At 48.6% G+C, this 19,939-nt stretch overlaps 1 protein-coding gene across 3 annotated transcripts in view; it reads left to right on the forward strand.

The window, feature by feature from the left end:
* The window catches only part of LOC135178665 (protein Shroom3-like), a 66,462-nt gene extending 47,823 nt beyond the window's left edge, over positions 1 to 18,639 (forward strand). The window contains exons 3-4 of one of the 3 annotated variants that reach the window (XM_064149733.1): positions 435 to 589; positions 18,557 to 18,639. In XM_064149733.1, coding sequence (XP_064005803.1) covers positions 435 to 589; positions 18,557 to 18,617 — 216 coding nt within the window. In that variant the 3' untranslated portion in view covers positions 18,618 to 18,639. Of the gene's footprint in view, positions 1 to 434; positions 590 to 747; positions 874 to 18,031; positions 18,179 to 18,556 lie in introns of those variants that run through there. The other 2 variants (XM_064149732.1, XM_064149734.1) reach the window with 2 other exon arrangements.
* Positions 18,640 to 19,939: the final 1,300 nt, after the last annotated feature.

Raw genomic sequence — 19,939 nt, forward strand, 5'->3', positions numbered from 1 at the left:
AGCAAGCAAGAAGCTGTCGTTAGTCAGCCAGATAGATCACAGAGAGCTGGAACACAAAAATCACATTCAAGCTTTTCTAATCCTGGTTTTGCCCTTGGGCTTGTGCTGGCTGCTCTTATCAGGAGGTCTTCCATGGCTGTTTTGCTGGTGTTTACTGTTCCCAAAGACTTTTCAGGCTCATTCAAAACAGTGTTTCCTGGCAGAACGAATTTGGCTGCCAGTCCCCAGCTTCCATGTATATGAAATGTAAAGAAGGCAAGCACAGAGCTCTGAGGCAGCTGGCAGGCAAGGACAGACAATGTTTGTTAGTCAGAGAGCTGAGTCTGAGGCTTGGCAGACCTCATCCTTCAGTGGTAATGTGTGCTCAACTCTGTATGTGACAGCCAAACTGGCAGACTGTCTCACCGTTTCTGTCTCCCCTCTTCCCTGTGCAGATCGAACAAGGAGGTAAAGCAGACTCCCTGCCTTCCAAGCTGCAGGCTGGTGATGAGGTGGTGAACATCAACGAGGTGGAACTGAGCAGCTCCAGGAGAGAGGCCATCTCCCTTGTGAAAGGCTCCTACAAGAAACTGAAGCTGGTCGTCCGCAGGTAGGCACAATCCAACACTTCCCTGTCTCTTCCGCCCTGCAAGGTGTCACAGCCACTGTCCTCACTCCAGCTGAAAGCCTAGGACTTGCTCTGATCCCACCACAGCCTTGATTTAAGCTTAAAAGCATGACCTCAAGCACAAATGTGTTCTCTTCTAGCTGACATTTCTATGACTCATTTGCCACTGGTACACCCAACCATGTGAAATCCTTATCCAAATCTCTTCTATTACCCCCCTGCCACATGGCAGTCCAAAATTCCTGCTCGCTGATTTACAAGCAGCTCCACCTTCTTTCAAAGTGCTTTGGGCTCCCTGTGAAAGGATGGCAGCTCTCTACATGGCTCTTGCCTTGTTTGCTGCCTGTTATCACTGTTGTTGTGACAGCAGAAAGATTTTCACCAGCCACAGCAAGATTTGGAGCTGTCTGATGTTCTGCAGGTAAGTGATAGAATTGATCAAGAGCAGCCTGGCCAATGTTGTGTTCTGGACATGATCTAGGGGACAAGCACTTCACCTGCATCTTCTGAGCCACAGCCTCTGTGCTACCCTGGAATCAGTGATTTCTTACATGTTCTGTGTCACCCTTTCTCTGGCTGTCCAGGGCTTGTACATGGTCATGAGTAGCAGTGCTGGGTTTGCTGGTGTGACTCAACTGGGCAAATTGTGCTGATCCTCTTACATTAATAATAAATGTGTTAGGGCACAGAACTTGAATGTTGATGTGTGTTTTGAATCAGAGTTGTTTAGGTCTGGAATTTAGGCAGGCAGTTTGAAGACCTTAACAGAGATGCCTTTGTGTGGTTTTTACTGTGGGCATGTCCAAACAGTCTTTTCTGTGCCAGTTAGGTGACAGCTGGTGTCACTTTATGGAGTGCTGGTCAAGACCAGCATGGCTGAAGAGCAGTCATTAGGCAGACAAAATGTAGCAGTTGGGTGGCTAAGCTGGAACAACTGATTGATACCTGAGGGGTTATGTCTGAGCAGGGCACATCTGAACAGCTCAGACACCCTCCTGCTCTCTGCTCTGTATTTTGTGCTTCTGCAGGCTATATTCTGAGCTTTCACCTACTTTGTGCTTCTGCAGGCTGCATTCTGACAGTGACCTCATGGCAAATTCTGAATGCTAATGTCTAGAACTGGTAGGTGGTTTGTGCAGCCCCTGGGAGGATGTCTGCAGAGCAATTCATTGCAATTTGAATATTTTCCAGAAAGAAATGATTTCTAAAGCCCACCTGGGTTGGCACAATCCCAGGCACAGATACAGGCTGGGTAGCAAATGGCTGGAGAGCAGCCCTGAGGGAAAAGGACCTGGGGGTCTGGGTTGATGAAAAGCTTAACAGGAGCCGACAGTGTACATGTGCAACTGTGATGGTTTGGGTGTTCCCTGCCCCCCCACGCTTTGGAAATCACCCAGACTAGACTCAGCTGGCTCTGGAAATTGAGTGAAGCTTATTGTTTACAGCTTAGCTCAACACACAAGCAGATATTTACAGCATATACCGTTATAGACAGAAATAGGCAAGGTAAAAGGTAATATAGAAACACAACAGCCCTCCCAGAAACCTGAGTCCCCAGGAGGGGCTCCCAACCACCCTTCCACCTTCTCCTACCCCTCTACCTTACCCCAGTCCCAAAGAAGAACAGAGATTCAGCCAGGGGGTTAGGAAGCAAAGTGGATTAATCAGAGAGATGACAGAGAGGCTAGAGAGAGAAAAAAATGCAGCTCTGAGCTCCCCAGCAGAAGAAGAAGCAGCAATGCCTTATCTATGTTTGGATTCTTGTTCTTATATCTCTCAGCAAGCCTGTGAGTGAAGTAGACATAATTCTGTTTCCCTTTCACAACCTGTGATCTAATCCTTCTCACCAAAACATTCTAGCTAGCTTCAAACTAGCACAGCAGCCCAGACAGCCAACTGTGTCCTAGGCTGCAGCAAGAGAAGTGTGGCCAGCAAGGCAAGGGGGGTGATTCTCCCCCTTTACTCTGCTCTTGTCAATCCCCACCTGGAGTACTGTGTACAGTTCTGGAGTCCCCAACACAAGAGGGACATGAAACTGTTGGAGTGAGTCCAGAGGAGGCCACGAAGATGATCAGAGGGCTGGAGCAGCTCTGCTATGAGGACAGGCTAAGAGACTTGGGGTTCTGCAGCCTGGAGAACAGAAGGATTTGAGGAGACCTTATAGTGGCCTTCCAGTATCTGAAGGGTGCCTACAGAAGGCTGGGGAGGGACTATTTACAAGGTCTTGTAATGACAAGATGAGGAGTAATGGGTTTAAACTTGAAGAGGGGAGATTTAGATGAGATGTTAGGAGGAAATTCTTTACAGTGAGGGTGGTGAAACACTGGCACAGGTTGCCCAGGGAGGTTGTGGATGCCCCCTCCCTGGAGGTGTGCAAAGCAAGGTTGGATGAGGCCTTGAGCAACCTAGGCCAGTGGGAGGTGTCCCTGCCCATGGCAGAGGGGTTGGAACTGGATGATCTTTAAAGTGCCCTCCAACCCAAACCCTTCCATGATTCTGTGAATTTACAAATTCCTTGAGAGATGCCTGAATCCCAGGACCACATCTCTTAGGAACCTTGATGCCTCTTTCTCCCAGCTAAATGAGAAAAAAAGAGCAACTTGTACATTTCTTTGAGCAGTTTTTCACATCCATAAGGAATCCTGAGAAGCAGAGCAATCCCTCTGGCCATCAGCCAGACAGTTCTCATTACAGCTGGTGAGATACTGAAAGAGGAGGTTTCCCACCTCTGCAGAAATCCACAGCAGTGCTTTATGTTCCCAAGTCCCAAGGCTGGGGACAGAGTGGCTGAGAGTAGCCAGGAAGAAAGGGACCTGGGGTTGCTGATAGATAGTAGCTGAAGATGAGCCAGCAGTGTGCCCAGGTGGCCAAGAGAGCCAATGGCATCCTGGCCTGCATCAGGAACAGTGTGACCAGTAGGACAAGGGAGGTTATTCTTCCCCTGTGTTCAGCACTGGTCAGGCCACACCTTGACTACTGTGTCCAGTTCTGGGCCACTCAATTCAAGAGAGATGTTGAGGTGCTGGAAGGTGTCCAGAGAAGGGCAACAAAGCTGGTGAGGGGCCTGGAACACAAACCCTATGAGGAGAGGCTGAGGGAGCTGGGGGTGTGCAGCCTGCAGCAGAGGAGGCTTAGGGCAGAGCTCATTGCTGTCTACAGCTACCTGAAGGGAGGCTGTAGTCAGGTGGGGTTGGGCTCTTCTGCCAGGCAACCGGCAATAGAACAAGGGGACACAGTCTCAAGTTGTGCTGGGGGAAGTATAGGTTGGATGTTAGGAGGAAGTTGTTGTCAGAGAGAGTGATTGGCATTGGAATGGGCTGCCCAGGGAGGTGGTGGAGGCACTGTCCCTGGAGGTATTCAAGAAAAGACTGGATGAGGCACTCAGTGCCATGGTCTGGTTGACTGGATAGGGCTGGGTGCTAGGTTGGACTGGATGAGCTTGGAAGTCTCTTCCAACCTGGTTGATTCTATGATTCTAAGTTACCCACCCCAGCGTAACCTAATAGTTTCTCTCTCCATTATTTTGAAGTTCCCAAGACCTTTTCACCTTTTCTTCTCCTTTCTAACGAGTATGCAGGAGTGTTTGATGTTTTCCTGGTCTGATCTTGAAGAACCTTGTGGTTCTGAGCCTTGTAGGTTTCATTTCGTCACCACTAGAAAGACCCAGGCATTAACTTCAAGAGGTGTAACGTTCACACACCGTTCCTCTGCCAAGGTACTTTAAGCCCTTCCTGCACATTTAGAGCTCAGTCACAACCCATAAACTCACAGCTGAAAAACTGCACTTAAGAGCTAAGAGCTTAGTGCTCAGTGCAGGGAATTTGACAGTCCCAGCTGACCCTACAATGCTGGCATGAAAGCAGCTAAAGGACAAAACTGTCAGGTCCTGACTGCTTTGTGGGAAGCAGGTCATAAGTTTGGCTAAATTCTCTATCACCAGAGAGTCTGGATTCTGGGTGGCTGGTGATGGGGTAGAAGACAAAGATTTTGTCTCCAGTGCTAGAGGGATAATGGATGGGAAGGGGTGGGAAAAGGGGCAATGGGTAGAAACTGGAACTCAGGAAGTTCCACTTCAGTATGAAGAGAGACTTCTTTACTGTGAAGGTGCTGGAGCCCTGCAGCAGGCTGCCCAAAGAGGTTGTGGAGTCTCCTTCTGGATGTGCTCCTGCATGACCTACATTAGGAGATCTTGATTTGGCAGAGTAGTTGGACTCAATGATCTCCAGAGGCTCGTTCAAACCCCTACCATTCTGTGAGGCTGTCATTCTATGAGGGGATACAAGAAAGATTCCCAAGGAGAGAAAGATGGAAACAACAAAGGGAAAGTGAATTTCTGCAATGAACAAAAGCTTTCAACAATGTGAAATGAAATGGGGCAAGGTGCTAAAGAAACAAAGGAAGGACAGCAGCTCAGTACAGAACCTGAGCCACATGGAGCCTCGTGGTAGTTGTCTCCTTCGTGACAGCCTTCCTCTCAGTTAAGGAGATGCTGCAGGGCAGGCAGCATATCTGTGTGATGAAATATAAGCAAACAAAGGTTTGCCAGCCAGACTCAAGGCAAGGTCACAGCATCAGGGATATGCAGATTATCTTTAGCCCAGCCATAATGAGTTTAGCCATTAAGACTGGCAAGGGGAAGCACTAACACACTTCCTGCTTGGGACTGGGTTTTGGTGTGTGAAGGATAATTTACAGTGCTACATCACCTGAAAAGAAATCCTCTTTGGAGTGCCTGAGATGGTGATTTTTGTAAATTTGCCACAAGGATTTAATTGAAGTGGATTAGGGCTGCTTGCTGCAGACAACCAGATCCAGTGTTAGGTGATAGGCTGGGCTCGATCATCCTAGAGGTCTTTTCCAACCTGGTTGATTCTGTGATTCTGTGGTGTGAGCTGTCCTTTCCTGTTGTAGGGGGCTTGGAACTAGATGGTCCTCGAGGTCCCTTCCAGCCCTGATTCTATAACCAGCAGTTTGAAAACTCACTGACCAATCATATGTGACCTGTGATTTCAGTCTTCATGAGAGCTCTTGCTTAAGGAGTGACGCAGGCTCACACTGGCATGGACTTTACCCCTTCAGAGTCATATGCAAACAGTAGCAAAGTCTGCTTAGGGTATGTGGTTTTGGTTCTTTCCAAAGCACATTCAAGGCCAGCATGTTTTTGAAGCTTTGATTGTTTGTTTTTCAAACGAAAATCTCAGGAGCTCTCCACAGAAGGGTGATGTTAGAACACCTTGTGAGGTCTGTAGCCAGACCAATGCAATGGTGTGCTAGTCCCTTGGAGCATCATCTGCAAAGCTCAGTCCTGATGCCTCATTGCCAGCTTTCCTCAGCTTGTTCCTAATCCAGTTAATGGGGGGAAAGAGAGGGAATAGTTTCAATGAAGGGAAAGAAGTGGGAAAATGTGAGAAAATTCAGTGTGAAAGACTGAAATAAATAGAGATGAGGAAAATCTGCCTCTCACAACAATACTTAATAAATATGGTTATAAACAAGTAACCACTACCAGAGGACCATAATCAGCCTTTCACTCCTGTCCAGATGTCCTGCTGACATCAGGAACCTGCAGTAGGAGAGGCACGTAAGGTTGTGCATTTAAATGCTTTCTGCCTCCTTGGACTCACAACAGGGCAGAAGATGACCAAATGAAGCCTGGTGGTCAGTGAATTCTGTGCCCATTCCACAGGAACTCCATATCTCCCACGTTTGGGAGAGAACTGTGGAATTATTTGTCACAGATGCTCTCTAGCAGCATTTTGTGTCTCTCATCTACATCTCTACGTCAGTTTTCAAGTATTTAGCTTTCCCTGCTCCTTAAACAGGGCTGCTCGTATTTAACCTATCTAAAGGGCTGTTCCTAAAGCCAGGCCCTTTCTTTGTTCCCATTCCTCACTACCTCCCTCTGCCTGTTGGTTTGCAGGACAATAGACTCGGACATGTATGTGTTTGTTCACTCCTGTAGCTCTCAGCTTTGTAACTGCTGTGCTATGAGGAAGCTGGCTGATACTTCACACTTCATTGTGCCGAAGCCAGAGTAAGGCAGAATGAGAGCTGCACTGCGTGGCAGGGAATTACAAAGCCTTATTGAATGTAGCTTAGGTGCACTTTCCACCCAAATTGAGTGACAATTTCCTGCCTCACAAGCCCTGTTGCTAGTATATCTTGTGCGCTTGCCATTGGCAAGGTGCATTTAGCTTGGTGTGGTCTGTTCTAGTCGGTTTTCTAGCATCTAATTCTTAAGGAGTTGTACAACAAAATCAGCCTGGTTTCTGCTTCCCCACTTTTTAACAGAGGGTTTTTCAGGACGCTGTCCTCCACTGGCCCAAGAGAAATCACTTTTGTTTCATTCTGATTTATTTCATACCTGAGCAATCATGCACAAGCGCAGCGCTGTGTGAGCACTCAGCTGCCACAGGTAAATGGCTGAGCGAGGGGAGCAGCCTCTAAAGTCGCCACTGGGCAGAGAGACAGGAGTACTGTGCTCCAGGGAAGGACAGAGAAGTTTCACTCTGTTGGCAGCAGCCTTGGGAAGTGAGCCAAGAAGCTAGGTCCTGAGGAGAGAGGTCTCCACAAGCATTTCCCATGATCGTTTTCAGTACATCACTGCCAGTGACAAATGTCTCTCACTGTGGGTATGAGCAGAACCAGTTCCATCAAGCCCAAGGAAGCCAGAGGCTGATGCTGATCTTTTTGCTGAGGGTTTGCCAGTTTGGGAACAGTTGGCATGAATCATGGTGAGAAACTGGAGAGACCAGTTTGTTTCTTTTTGTGGCAGAGAGCTTGCCTACTGTCCTTAGCAAAGCGCCTTAGACGGTTTTTGATACTCAGTTGATCTTTAACCAGCTGGAGGAGGCAGGCTGAAAGCCACATGAGTAAGACTCAGTTGTTTGGTTGTGGAACACAGGCTGTTTTTTCCAACTTGTTCTTTCTTGTCACCTCCTCTCCAGCTCTAGTAGCTCTAGATGTGTTTCTCTGTGACTTGAAATAGATTGTATGGTCCTGCTCTGGCAGGGGGGTTGGACTCGATGATATCTTTGGGTGCCTTCCAACCCCTGACATCCTGTGATCTCATCAGTGCTGATCAATACTGAAAGGGTGGCAGGAGGATGGGATCAGTCCTTTTTCAGTGATGCCCGGTGACAGGACAAGAGGTATATGGGCACAAGCTTGAACATAAGAAGTTCCATCTAAACATGAGGAGGAACTTGTTTAAGAGTGATGGAGCCCTGGAACAGGCTGAGAGGTTGTGAAGTCTCCATCTCTAGAGTCAGCCAAAACCTGCCTGGATGCCATCCTATGCAACCTGCTTTCAGTCATCCTGTTCTGGCAAGGGGTTTGGACTTGATGGTCTCCAGAGGTCCCTTCCAACGTCTATCATGCTGTGATGCTGTGATCTAAGCAGAGTTGAGTGTCTGAAGCAGAGTTCTGAGTCCAAAGGCAGAGCCAGGCCAGGCCTTTTCCGTGCTATCAGTTCCATCTAATTGTGTTGCGCGTGCTTGCATCAGCTGAAGATAAGGCTCCAAACATGGGCACTGCCTTGTCTGCTTTACAGCAACGACCACAGTGGCCTCAAGCAGTTGCCAAAAATAGCCTTTTGCACAGGTCAGTAAGCAGGAATGGCTGTCAGAGCCTCACACTGTTTACACAGTTTTACATTGAACGTGTTAGTAACAGCAGCAATTAGATCGCTGAGGCATGGTGGCAAACGTCCTGCTCTGTGCCTATCAGGCTGGAAGGAGCTACGGTCTCAGGGACAACAAATCTCAGACACCCTTTCTGACACAAACATGGCTTGAACTAAGGCCTCCTGCAAGCCATTCCTTAGAGCTGCTGTGGCATTCACTGTTGCTTGGTGCAGGGAGGGCAGAGGCGAAGACACAAAGTCATTCTTGTTGAGGCCACAGCACGTGATGGAGTACTTTGGTTCCATGCTCTTGGTGGGTGGAAAGCAGCTCCACTCACTTGGATGGAATTCAGATGAGGTACCTCAGGTCAGAATTTGGGCCTTTAATTAAACTCTTGGATCCAGCCTCAGTCTTGGTTAATGAATGCAAAACTCTATTAAAATTTGCTAGTGGAACAGCAAGAAAAAAATTCTGTGGAGAATTTCCAGTGGTTTAGGTCCTTACCCTGTGCAGCCTGACATGCAGGAGTCCTGGAGAGCTCTTCAGGGCTGTTGTTTTAAGGGTTCAGGTCAGCACATAGCTTCTGGATTAGGATGTGAGGGGCTCAGCTGGTGACACTTGCATTTGCAGAGCTAGTGAGATGGCATGAAGCAGGAATCTCAAAAGGGCTGTGCTCTGCAGCAAGACTAAATGCTTCCAAGATGTGCAACATGTTTTTAGCTTCTGTCAGATCATACAGATAGGAGCAACCGTGAGAAGCTTGCTCAAGTAGCATTGTTGTGTTATATACAGAGTTGTATCAAAGATTATGGAATCACAGATTTGTTTCAGTTGGAAAAGCCCTCTAAGACCATCCAGTCCAACCACAAACCCAGGACCACCATGGCCACTAAACCACGTCCCTAAGTGCTATGGCCTCACCTTTCTTGGACACCTCTAGGGATGGGGACTTCACCACCTCCCTGAGCAGCCTGTGCCAATCCCTGACCACTATTGCAGCAAAGAAATATTGTCTTATCTCCAACCTAAACCTCCCCTGACACCATTTCAGGCCATTTTCTCTCCTTCTATCACCTGAGACTAGTGAAAGGAGACCAACCCCACCTCACTGCAACCTCCTTTAACAGTGTTGTAGAGAGGAATGAGGTCTCCCCTTCTCCACACTAAACAAGCCCAGTTCCTTCAGCCATTTCTTGTAAGATTTGTTCTTTAAACCCTGCACTACCTAGAGGCTCAAAGCAAAGAAGCTTGGTCTTTTGGAGACCTCCATAGTAAAAGCCATTCCCCTGCCTCATTCCTCTCCAAAGCCATCCATGAGCTCTGCTCATACAAGTCAAGGGGAGCTTGAATGGGGATCTGATGGTTTGGCATGATGGTAGCCATTCAAGTACCTGGCTCCTGCTTCTCTTTGCACACGTTGCAGGGATGTGCCTTTGCCCACATCTTGTCCTCTGTTTTATGTAGAGGGAAAGCCATCTGACTGTCACCTCTCTCTTTCTGTGGTGAGGTGTAAAGTAGGTGCAGACAGAGCAAGGATCAGTATTCTAGGCTGTTGGGTTTCTGTTTCCAGGGTTAGTGCTTGGTAGTTTGTCTCTGCCTCCAGTTTAGCAGTGCCTGCAATTCTTCTCCACCTCAAAGAGCCTCAGGCTGAAAATACAAGGCAGATAATGGGGGAGTGGGGATAGAAAACACTATCCTCGTTTTCCTGGTGTGCTCCAAACTGTACAGAAAGAAAGGATTAAGCTTATCCCTGGCCATAACCATAATCTGCGTGTTCGCTTTCATGCTTCCCTACAGATTCTCTGTGTCTCTGGGGTTAGTCAGCTTATTCTCTTGGCACAGCCCAGTCTCTGGCCCCCCTTGTCTGAACCATGAGACCGGGAGGAGATGCTGAGAGAAGAAGCACCCTACAGCCCCTCAGACGGAAGCTGATTGAGAGTTCACTCAGGGATATACCCCCTGGAAGCACCTAAAATATGCCCCTAAGTGCCAGGAGCCATCTCATGCTCAGGCAGTCACAGTGCTGCAAACTAGTGGGGCTGGGAGGCCACTGAACATGTGGCTGTGTTACTTCTGATCTTCTCCTCCTCCTGACATTTCTCCTCCCAGGTGAAGGTGCTGGGCTCCATGAGTCTACCCTCTGCTGCAGCATACAATCATCAAATGGTCTGAGTTGGAAGAGACCCTAAAGATCACCCAGTTCCAGCCCCCTGCCTTGGGCAGAGACACCTCCACTAGACCAGGCTGCATGGCCAGTGTTGTACTTTCAGACAGATCTGGTTCTAGTCAATTCATGTAAAAGCCTCTGTGGCAAGATCAGGAATTTAGAATTCCTGAAAGCTTACACCTATGAGGCCTTGAGCAACCTGGCCTAGTGGGAGGTGTCCCTGCCCATGGCAGGTGGGGTTAGAACTGGATGATCTTTAAGGTTCCTTCCAAGTCAAACTATTCTATGAATCTTTGTAGCCTTAGCTACAAAGTTGTTCTGTTGGCACTAAATTGCTATGGCTAAGGCTTTAAAAGGAAAAAGGGGTGGAGAATAGACTTCCAGTCTAGCTGATAAATGACCCCATGGCTGTGTGGGAGGAATATGTCAGTACTCCTGACACCTGAGGCTCAGAGCCTGTGGATATTGGTGCAAAGATTCCCACAGACTCCCAAAAGGCTTTGGCTCAGCCCCTCACCGAGTAGAACTTTCCCTCATTGACCAGGAGAAAATGTTCCTAGAGCGAGGGGAAGCTGCTGGCATCCTTACAAGAAGACAAGTGCCAGAACAGTTCTTCAAAGAACTCAGTGGCCTAATCTTTCCCTCTTATGACACTAATGTCATTTTGTGTCAGATTTGACAGCATGCCAAAAAACTGCATCCAACAAATCCAAGTTTTGTGAATGAAATTAATGAGAAGAGGCATTGGCTCCCACCCTGCTCTGCAGTGTGTTTCCAGAGAGCTGCTGTTCTGGTTTTGTTTGTGATGATGACTGGGGTAAAGGCAAAAAGGAAGGTCTGGTGCACATGGAACTTGAGAGGCTGAAGCTGGCACAGACACTGATAGAGAGTTAGCAGGGTGGTCTCTGACTGATGTGCAAATGTAGTGGTAGTGGTGAACTCCTTCCACAGCTTCCCAGTGTACTCTTGGCTTTAGAATCACAGAAGAATTTTGGTTGGAAGAGACCTTTCAGATCATTAACTCAGAACTGTCAGGTCACCACTAAAGCACATCCCTCAGCACCACATTTCCATGTGTTTTGGGGCCCTGCAGGGATGGCAATGTCCCCTTGTTTCTCAGTTCCATAGCTGCTCTGTTGTGTGAGCTCTGGGGACAGGAGGAGGGTCTTTAAAGTGCATCTTTTATCACACTCAAGAAAAAAAAAGGGAGCCTTCAGTTGAATTCTTAACATAAGGAGATCTAGAAAGGTCAGACCAGATGGCCCTTGAGGTCCCTGCCAACATGGCATTCTGTGATGGAAATATGTGCCACCAACCCAAGCCCACCAGGGTCTTCAGTCACTATCTGTACAGTGATTCCAAGGTCTGTCCAGCCTGTTCCCAGGTAAGTAAAGGCTTCAAACTGGACTTTGTATTGGATCAGACTGGTAAGTCTTTAGCTGTCTCATGCATCAGTATTTTCCTTAGTAGAGTTTTCTGTGCTCAACCAAAATGTTTGCAGCTCCTGTCTCCTTAGGAGGGGTCAGTGCAAGGCACGAGGCAGACAGCTGAGAGGTAAACAGAATTTAATGCTGAAATAGCTGGCATCAGCTTTCCTGTCTAGGATTTAATTAGCTACAGCTCAGGACTGGCAGGCTCTTGGGAAACTTCCCACAGGGAGTGGGAGATGGGAAGAAGACCTAGATACAATATCTGAAACCAGGCTTTAGGCTACTGATGGAGACAGTGGGAACATGTCTGGAGACAAAAAGAAGCCAGGCACCATTTTCTGTTATCCTAGATGGCATATTAAAGCCTGACCCCTCACCTGAAGCTGCACCAGGAACACAGCCACTTGTAGCCACTGCCACTCTGCATTAGCTGCTCCTTTCAGTGAGTGCATTTGGATTAGTTTGCCTTCTTCAGGCAACATTCAACCTGGGGTTTGATTTGTCAGGCACTGACACTGGAAAAGCTAGGAAATCTTTGCCAGCACCAGACAAAGTGGGGTTTTAGGGTGTGAATCTCCTCCTTTTGGAATTTCCTGAGGATTAGGCTGGAGCTGGATCAGATCAGATCAAGATAGGGTGAAAACTGGAACAAACAGGCAAGTGTTCTGTCCCTGCTCAGCGCCTCACTCCTCGCTCTGTGGCTCTGTCTCTGCTGACCTCTAGTCGATAGGGCAAATACCTGGAGCTCTGCGAGCTTCTGGTTACCTCTACAGGTGCAGGGGACTGCAGGGTGGCAGCTTCACAGGGCAGCTGCCAGGAGACAGTTGAGAATAGCTGAGTTTCCTCCTTTTCACTGTGAAGGAGCTGTGGTTGCATGGCTTTAGTTTCAAGCACTGACAGATTCTGATTTCTGAGGGGTTTGTTGGTTGTGTGGCATTGATAGGTGCTGTTGTACACACACCCTTAGGTGAAATGTTCGTTGTGCTCACCTATGCTACTTGCCCAGCAACATAAAACAGTGGCTCAGCATTTTTCCCACACCTTCATTATCACAGAATCACAGAATTGCCTTGGTTGGAAAAGACCTCTGAGGTCATTCAGTCCAACTGTCAACCCAACACCACTGTGGCCACCAGATCCTGGCCCCAGGTGCCGTGCCCACACATTTCTTGAATGCCTTCAGGGTTGTGGACTCCACCACCTCCCTTGGCAGCCTGTTTCAATCCTTGACCACACTTGCAGCAAAGAAATTTTTCCTAACCTCCATCCTAACCCTCCTCTGGCACAATTTCAGGCCATTTCCTTTCCTTCTATCACCTGATGTTAGGGAAAAGAGACCAACTCTCACTCCAAACTTCTTTTAGGGACTTGTAGGGAGCAATGAGGTCTCCCTTTGGCCTCCTCTTTGTTAAATATATGCTGTATATAGCAAATTAAGATGCTTTTCTTAATTTAATATTAATGTTTCATTTCAGGCCAAACAAACCACACAATTTCACTTTCATTACATCCTATTTTGTCCCCTATGATGAAAACACAGCACCTGCAATTTCATCCACATTTTTAATCATACTTTCTCCACTTCAATGTCTCCTTTACTTCAGGAGCCTGAAAGCATCATCCCCTTCAATGCAGGTAACTTCCTGACACCCCACAGACAGGAGACCTGCACCACTTGATACTGTCTGTGCAGTTTCTGCTCTTCTTTTGACTGAGATCTTCCCCTCATCCAGCCACAAAAGAGGAACAACACCAAGGGATCTGCATGACCCACAGATTGTGGATAGATTGTGAGGTAGTTACAGTAGCCACTGCACTCTAACATCTGTTTTACTGCAGTAAATCCAAACAAGCTCAATTTATATCAACAGGATTATCATAACACTCATTAGCCTTTCCTGACTCTACTTCCCTTGCAGAGCAAACCTTGCATTGAATTAGAAAAAGGCAGAAAAAGATCTGGGGGTCCTAGTTGACAGCCAGCTGAAGATGAACCAGTGGTGTGCTCAAGTGGCCAAGAGAGCCACCAGCATACTGGCCTGGAGCAGCAACGAGGTGGCCAGCAGGAGCAGGGAAGTGATCCTGCCCCTGTACTGGGCACTGGTCAAGCCACACTTTGAATACTGGGTTCAGTTTGGGGCCTCTCACTCCAAGAAGGACACTAAGTGGCTGGAGTGGTCAACCAAACTGGTGAAGGGTCTGGAGAACAGGGCTTGGAAGGAGCAGCTGCGGCAATTGGGGTGTTTAGTGTGGAGAAGAAGAGGCTGAGGGGAGACCTCAGTCTTGGATACATTTAGTGTGTGTTTTTAGCAGTCTCTTGGATGTCAAGGATGGGTAGGGAGCAAGTGAACATCCCTGGTTGCATCAGGCTGACATCTTCTGTCTTAGGGCCACTTACTATCTGTGGTATGCCTGTAGACTTCATACAGAGCCACATGCCCACTGCCTTCTCCTCTTCTGGGACTTTGGCACAGGAGAAGAGGCAGTTGGACCAGAGAGCCGCTGGCTGGCAGAAGGGAACCTCTGCGGGCATCTTCTTCAACCCTGTCCCTGTGGTTGGATTGCTGTGCCCTAATTTGTGGGCAACACCCCCAGGTCCCTGCTACACCTCTCCTCCACTGTGGTTTTTACTCCAAATTACTTCTTTTTCAAATGAAATTTCTGAGCATCAAGAAGAACTTTTATTCCAGCAAGAATGTTGAGGCATTGGAATGAGCTGCCTGGGAAGGTGGTGGAGTCACCAATCCCAGCAAGAGTGTTAAGGCATTGGAATGAGCTGCCTGGGAAGGTGATGGAGTCACCAACCCTGGATGTGTTTAAAGGTTATTTAGGTGTGGTGCTTGGGGTTACGGTTTAGGGGTGAAGTTTGTAGAACAGGGTCCTTGGTTGGACCTGGTGATGCCGAGGGTCTCTTCTAACCTGAACGATTCTGTGATTCTGTGAACGTCAAGAGCAGGCAGAGCTGAGTGCTGGCTGGCCTGGAGCGCTGCGTTCCCCAGCCCGGCTTCTTTTCTCCTCTCCCCGCAAAGGCTGAGCGGGGCCAGCCGGCAGCCCGCGGGAGTGAGGCCGGCGCTGCCCGGCACTTTCACTCCGCATTTCCCCGTTCCTCACGCTCCCTGCTCCTGTCTGTCAGGCCTGCTGACGACTGCTTGGTAGGAGGGCAGTAATCTGAGCTGCCTCTGCTGAGCGAACCTCCTGCTTTCGAGTGCGGGATTAGTGCTGAGGTGCCTGAGCGCGCAGCACCTGTAGCTGCGACTTCTCATCTCTCGCCGAGCTGCTCCTCCTCTGCGTTCCGGAGAGCTGCGGCTGCTGCTGCTGCTGGGCTCCCGTCCCAGGACTTTGCCCACCAAATGGCAGGCTGCTTCTGCTGCAGGGATGGGAATACCTGAGACTGGTGGGCTGGTATCTCTGAAGGTAAGCAGCCTCTCAACAGCTACAGCTACGCAAGCCGGCCACGGCTTTGTGCTGCGGAGGCAGCTGGACCTCACAGCAGGGCTTTGGGAGAGGGAGGACAGGAGTCTTAAGGACCTTGTTGGTCCTACATGTCATGACCATCATAAACTTCAGAGCACATGAGCGTTTGGCTGTGCCACGGGGGGCTTTTGAGCTGCTGCTCTAAGTGAGCTCACAGCAAACGGGGAGCCAGTGCTGTGCTGCTGCTCAGGTTCTGTCATGCTGAAGGTGTTGAGTGGTGTAAGAAAACCTGTGGGGCTTTAGGCTAGAAAAGCACCAGAAGCTCACAGAGGAGATGTAAGAAAATCTGTGGGGCTTTAGGCTAGAAAAGCACCAGAAGCTCACAGAGGAGATGTAAGAAAATCTGTGGGGCTTTAGGCTAGAAAAGCACCAGAAGCTCACAGAGGAGATATAAGAAAATCTGTGGGGCTTTAGGCTAGAAAAGCACCAGAAGCTCACAGAGGAGATGTAAGAAAATCTGTGGGGCTTTAGGCTAGAAAAGCACCAGAAGCTCACAGAGGAGATGTAAGAAAATCTGTGGGGCTTTAGGCTAGAAAAGCGCCAGAAGCTCACAGAAGAGATTAAAAAAAACCCAAACCTCTGTGGGCTTTAGGCTAGAAAAGCATCAAAAGCTCACAGAGAGGGTGTTAAGAAAACCTGTTGGGCTGTAGGCTAGGAAAGCACCAGAGGCTTGCAGAGGAGGTGAGCTGCAGGAGTGGTACAGCATGTTTAAGGCCATTGTCCCCTCGGTGTCAAAGGGTGCTAGCAGCACCTGGGGCGCCGAGTCTCCTGGGCAGAGGGTCTGACTCACGGACACCCCGGGACGTGTCAGCTGCTTTGTACACTTTTATGGTCCAGAAGAGTCTCTGTTCTCTCTCTCTCTCTCTCTTTGGCCTTCACCTTTTATAAGCTGGGGGTTGTTTAAAATCGGTGTCACCCAGGCCAGCCCCTAGTGGCACTGTTCCACGCAGATGGGCTAGCCACAGAGTCTGGGAGCTTTTCCTGTTTGGTTAACACGGTAACGTGGCAGAGAGCAGAAAGTGAATGTGCAAGAGGCTGGCTCCTGAGAGATGGCAATCAGCACAGCTCCAGTATGGGCCTGTACAAGTTTCCTTTCACTGGAGACCTGTTGTGTATCATACAAACCTCTACGCCCTGCTAGATTAGTTGTGAATCATAAAACTAAGTTCAGTGAACTTTGATTATTTCTTGAGATATTAACTCCTTTAGTAAACCCATTAACTAGCTTCCAGCTCCTTACCTGCTGCATTGCTAGTAGGACATCTCTCACTCTAGGTTTGTTTGGATGGAGGGACTGAGTCAAACTTTCAGCTGAAATTGTGTGATTCTGTGGTTTCTCTACAATATGGTGATCCATTTCCTTTAGTGAAAGTAGGCAGTGTGGGTGAAAGCAAATTGAAGTGGCACCAGTGGAATGCTGGACTCTCTGTTCTTGTCACAGAAGCACAGAATTGTAGGGGTTGGAGGGGACATCTGGAGATCATTGAGTCCAACCCCTCTGCCAGGTTAGGGTCACCTAGAGAAGGTCACACAAGAACACAACCAGGTGAGTTTTGAGTGTCTCCAGAGAAGGAGACTTCACCATCTCTCAGCCTACCCCAGCACTCCATCACCCTTAAATTAAAGAAGTTGCTGGTGCCAGAGAAATATTGGAGTCTCTGTCCTTGTCTGTGGGTTTTGACTCTAGATTATCTGCTTTAAAAAATTATCTTGAAACAGGCTGTTCTGAAGCACAGATGCAGCCACAACTTGGGAATGCAGCACACTACCCTGTCTAGTAGGCTTCCACTGCCCACAGATCTGGGGGATGTTGACAGTAGAATTGATTGCAGTGGCAAATTCTCAGTCCCATTGCTTTACCCCAAATGTCCTCCATTTACCTTGCATGAGCCAGCTCTTTAAAACCACATTCAAAGCAGCACCTGGCCAGGGAAGGACAGTCTAGGTGCTGTCAACTTCAGTCCTTGGAGCACCTACTGGCCTCTCCCAAGCTGGTTGTGCCATCTGAGGAAGATACATGAACAGTGAGCCAGTGTTCCCACCTGCCTGATCGTTTGCTAACTCATTTGCTTGAGAAAATGCCATCAAGGGCAAAACTTGTCAGCTGTGAGTAGTCCTAGAGATTCCTGAGGCAGTGGAGCTGACAGATCCACAGCATGCTGGGAGAGGCTGTTTTACAGCACAGATCTCACCACCCTGAGGCATGACCTGATGCCTGCAGAGGTAGGCATGTTCCTAGGCTGCAGAGATGTGAGAGACCTCCTATCCTTTGCTGGAGGACCCATGTAGAACACCATGAGGCTGCAGGAAGCTCTGCAAAGGGTGGCATCTGTTCTCACTCGCTTCCATCTCTCATGTACTGTGACTCCTGAGCAGGACTTCAAGCAGCATTGCAAACAAAGCATTCAGCTATAAATTGGTGTGAACAATCATGTACAGGCAAGGGATTAGTTTGAGTCCTAATCCACTGCCTGCTTGAGTGATCTGACATCTCCTGTGGTCTTCATATCAGGTTGTAGATGAGCCAGAGAGAGATTTCCACCCCTGCCTCTGTTCCTGTGAACAATCTGAGCACAGTGCTCTGTAGTGTGTGAGAACAGTGTGAGAACAGGTGATGGAAATCAATTCTGAGATTTGAAAAGATGCCTGAATTAAAGAGGTTTGGTGGTGAATTGAACAAAGGGACATCTAGGAGTGATGTTCCTGTTTTCTCTGCTCTCTTTTATAGTCTCTTAACAAGAAAGCTTTCTCAAGCCTTCAAAGGGTTAAAGGCAATACCTCACAGAAACCCAAGTGGCTGAAGAAATCCCAGATATTAACAATTACCTCAGTTGCCAAAGCCTGGATATTTTATTCTGCCTTTTATAAACGACAGCCTGGGGGGACCATTTAACAATAAATCGTAGCAACTTGGCTGTTATAGGGCAACCCATGTGCTCAGGCACTTCAGGGCTGTGCCAGCATCTCCTTTGTTCAATAAAAGTAACAGCAGGAATTTGATTAAAGACTGATAGAAAAAGAGAGGGAGAAACATAGGAAAGATTAAAGAAAGAAAGAGCCACCTGGAAACTTCATTCCTCCTTTATTTCTAACTTAAGCTCATAAATACCAAATCTAAAGCATTGTGTGGCTGAGAGGGAGGGAAAATTTCCTGCATGCCTGCACAGAAGAGGCTGCACATGCAGCCCACAAACCAACTTGGAGCAGAAGTCACACTCTTTTCTCAGACTCCACGCTTGCTCCTTCTCTGCAGCGGGAGAAAAACGAGCCAGAAAAGAGCTTTATCCGCCGGTGCTTTGGGAGGGCAGCAGTGAGGAGAGTCAGGCAAGGAGAGTGGAAAAGGATTTTGGTTGAACCTGCCTGAGAGCAGCGAGCACGTTTCCCAGGCTTTCCCTTCCCTGGGAGCAGCCCTGCAGCTCAGCACAATGCCAACGGCCAGCTGCACACGTCCAGCACTGCTCTTCCTGGCTGGCCTACAGCATCTGCTGCTTTGTCTCCATCCTTGCTGTAACAGCCCCTCTCGCCTCCCCCCCACCCCCCAAAAAAAAGAGAAAGAAATAATAAAAACACCCTAGTGACAGCAGCAGCCAAATGCAAATAAGGCCCAAAGAGCCCTCTTATGTGTGATCAGCAAGCAACAGGCAAAGCACATTCAGAGTCCTGCCTGCAGAGCCCACAGGGCTGTTGTTTGGGTGTAGGAGACCAGAACGGGAGCGCCAAGCGTGGAGTGTGCCTGCAGCAGCCCTGGGGCCTGACCTTTCCTCAGCCTGCCCGTGCCCTGGGAGCTGGAGAGGCTTTACTGTGCAGTCTGAGCTAAGGCTTTGCTTCTCAGGCAGGATCTTGCAGGTCACAACGAGGAAGGATGAGATCCTCCCCCCATCGATGGAGTCTCCTCAAGAGGGTTCTGCACATTAGGGTCTGAAGCATCTGTTGAGGAAAGGCTGAGAGCCCTGGGGCTGTTTGGCCCGGAGAAGAGAAGCCTGATAGGAGATTGTATTAATGCTTCTACATATCTGCAGGGTAGCTATCAAGAAGAAGGGGCCAGGCTCTTTTCAGTGCTGTCCTGTGACAGGACAAAGAGCAATGGACACAAACTGGAACCCAATTGGAAACCTTAACATGAGGAGAGACTTCTTTACTGTGAGGGTGCTGGAGCCCTGGAGCAGGCTGCCCAGAGAGTTGTGGAGTCTCCTTCTCTGGAGACTTTCAAGACCCATCTGGGTGCATTCCTGTGTGTCCTGCCCCAGGTGATCCTGCTTTGGCAGGGGTGTTGAACTCGATGATCTCTGAAGGTCCCTGCCACCCTCTATGATTCTATGATTTGGGGTTTGTTGCTGGTAGTCTTGTCCTGCACTAGAAGGCAGAATGCCAGACCTGGAGTTCATTGCTGCCATTTCTGATCTCTCTCTTCTGTACCCCTGAACATCTCTGCTGCTAAAATCATTCTTTTCACCACCTGGTACTTCTCCTACTCCATCTTTACATCATTTTCCCTCTGTACATTTTCTCTTACACCTCACTTTTTTGAACACCTATCAGACAGTGAATCCTTTCTGGCACTTACCATAGCTCTGAACTGGGCTCCTCTAACATGTTTTGGATGTGATGATGTCCTCTGCATCAAGGAGAATGTCTC

Source organism: Pogoniulus pusillus, chromosome 10, assembly GCF_015220805.1.
Source record: "Pogoniulus pusillus isolate bPogPus1 chromosome 10, bPogPus1.pri, whole genome shotgun sequence".
Classification (NCBI taxonomy): Eukaryota; Metazoa; Chordata; class Aves; order Piciformes; family Lybiidae; genus Pogoniulus; species Pogoniulus pusillus.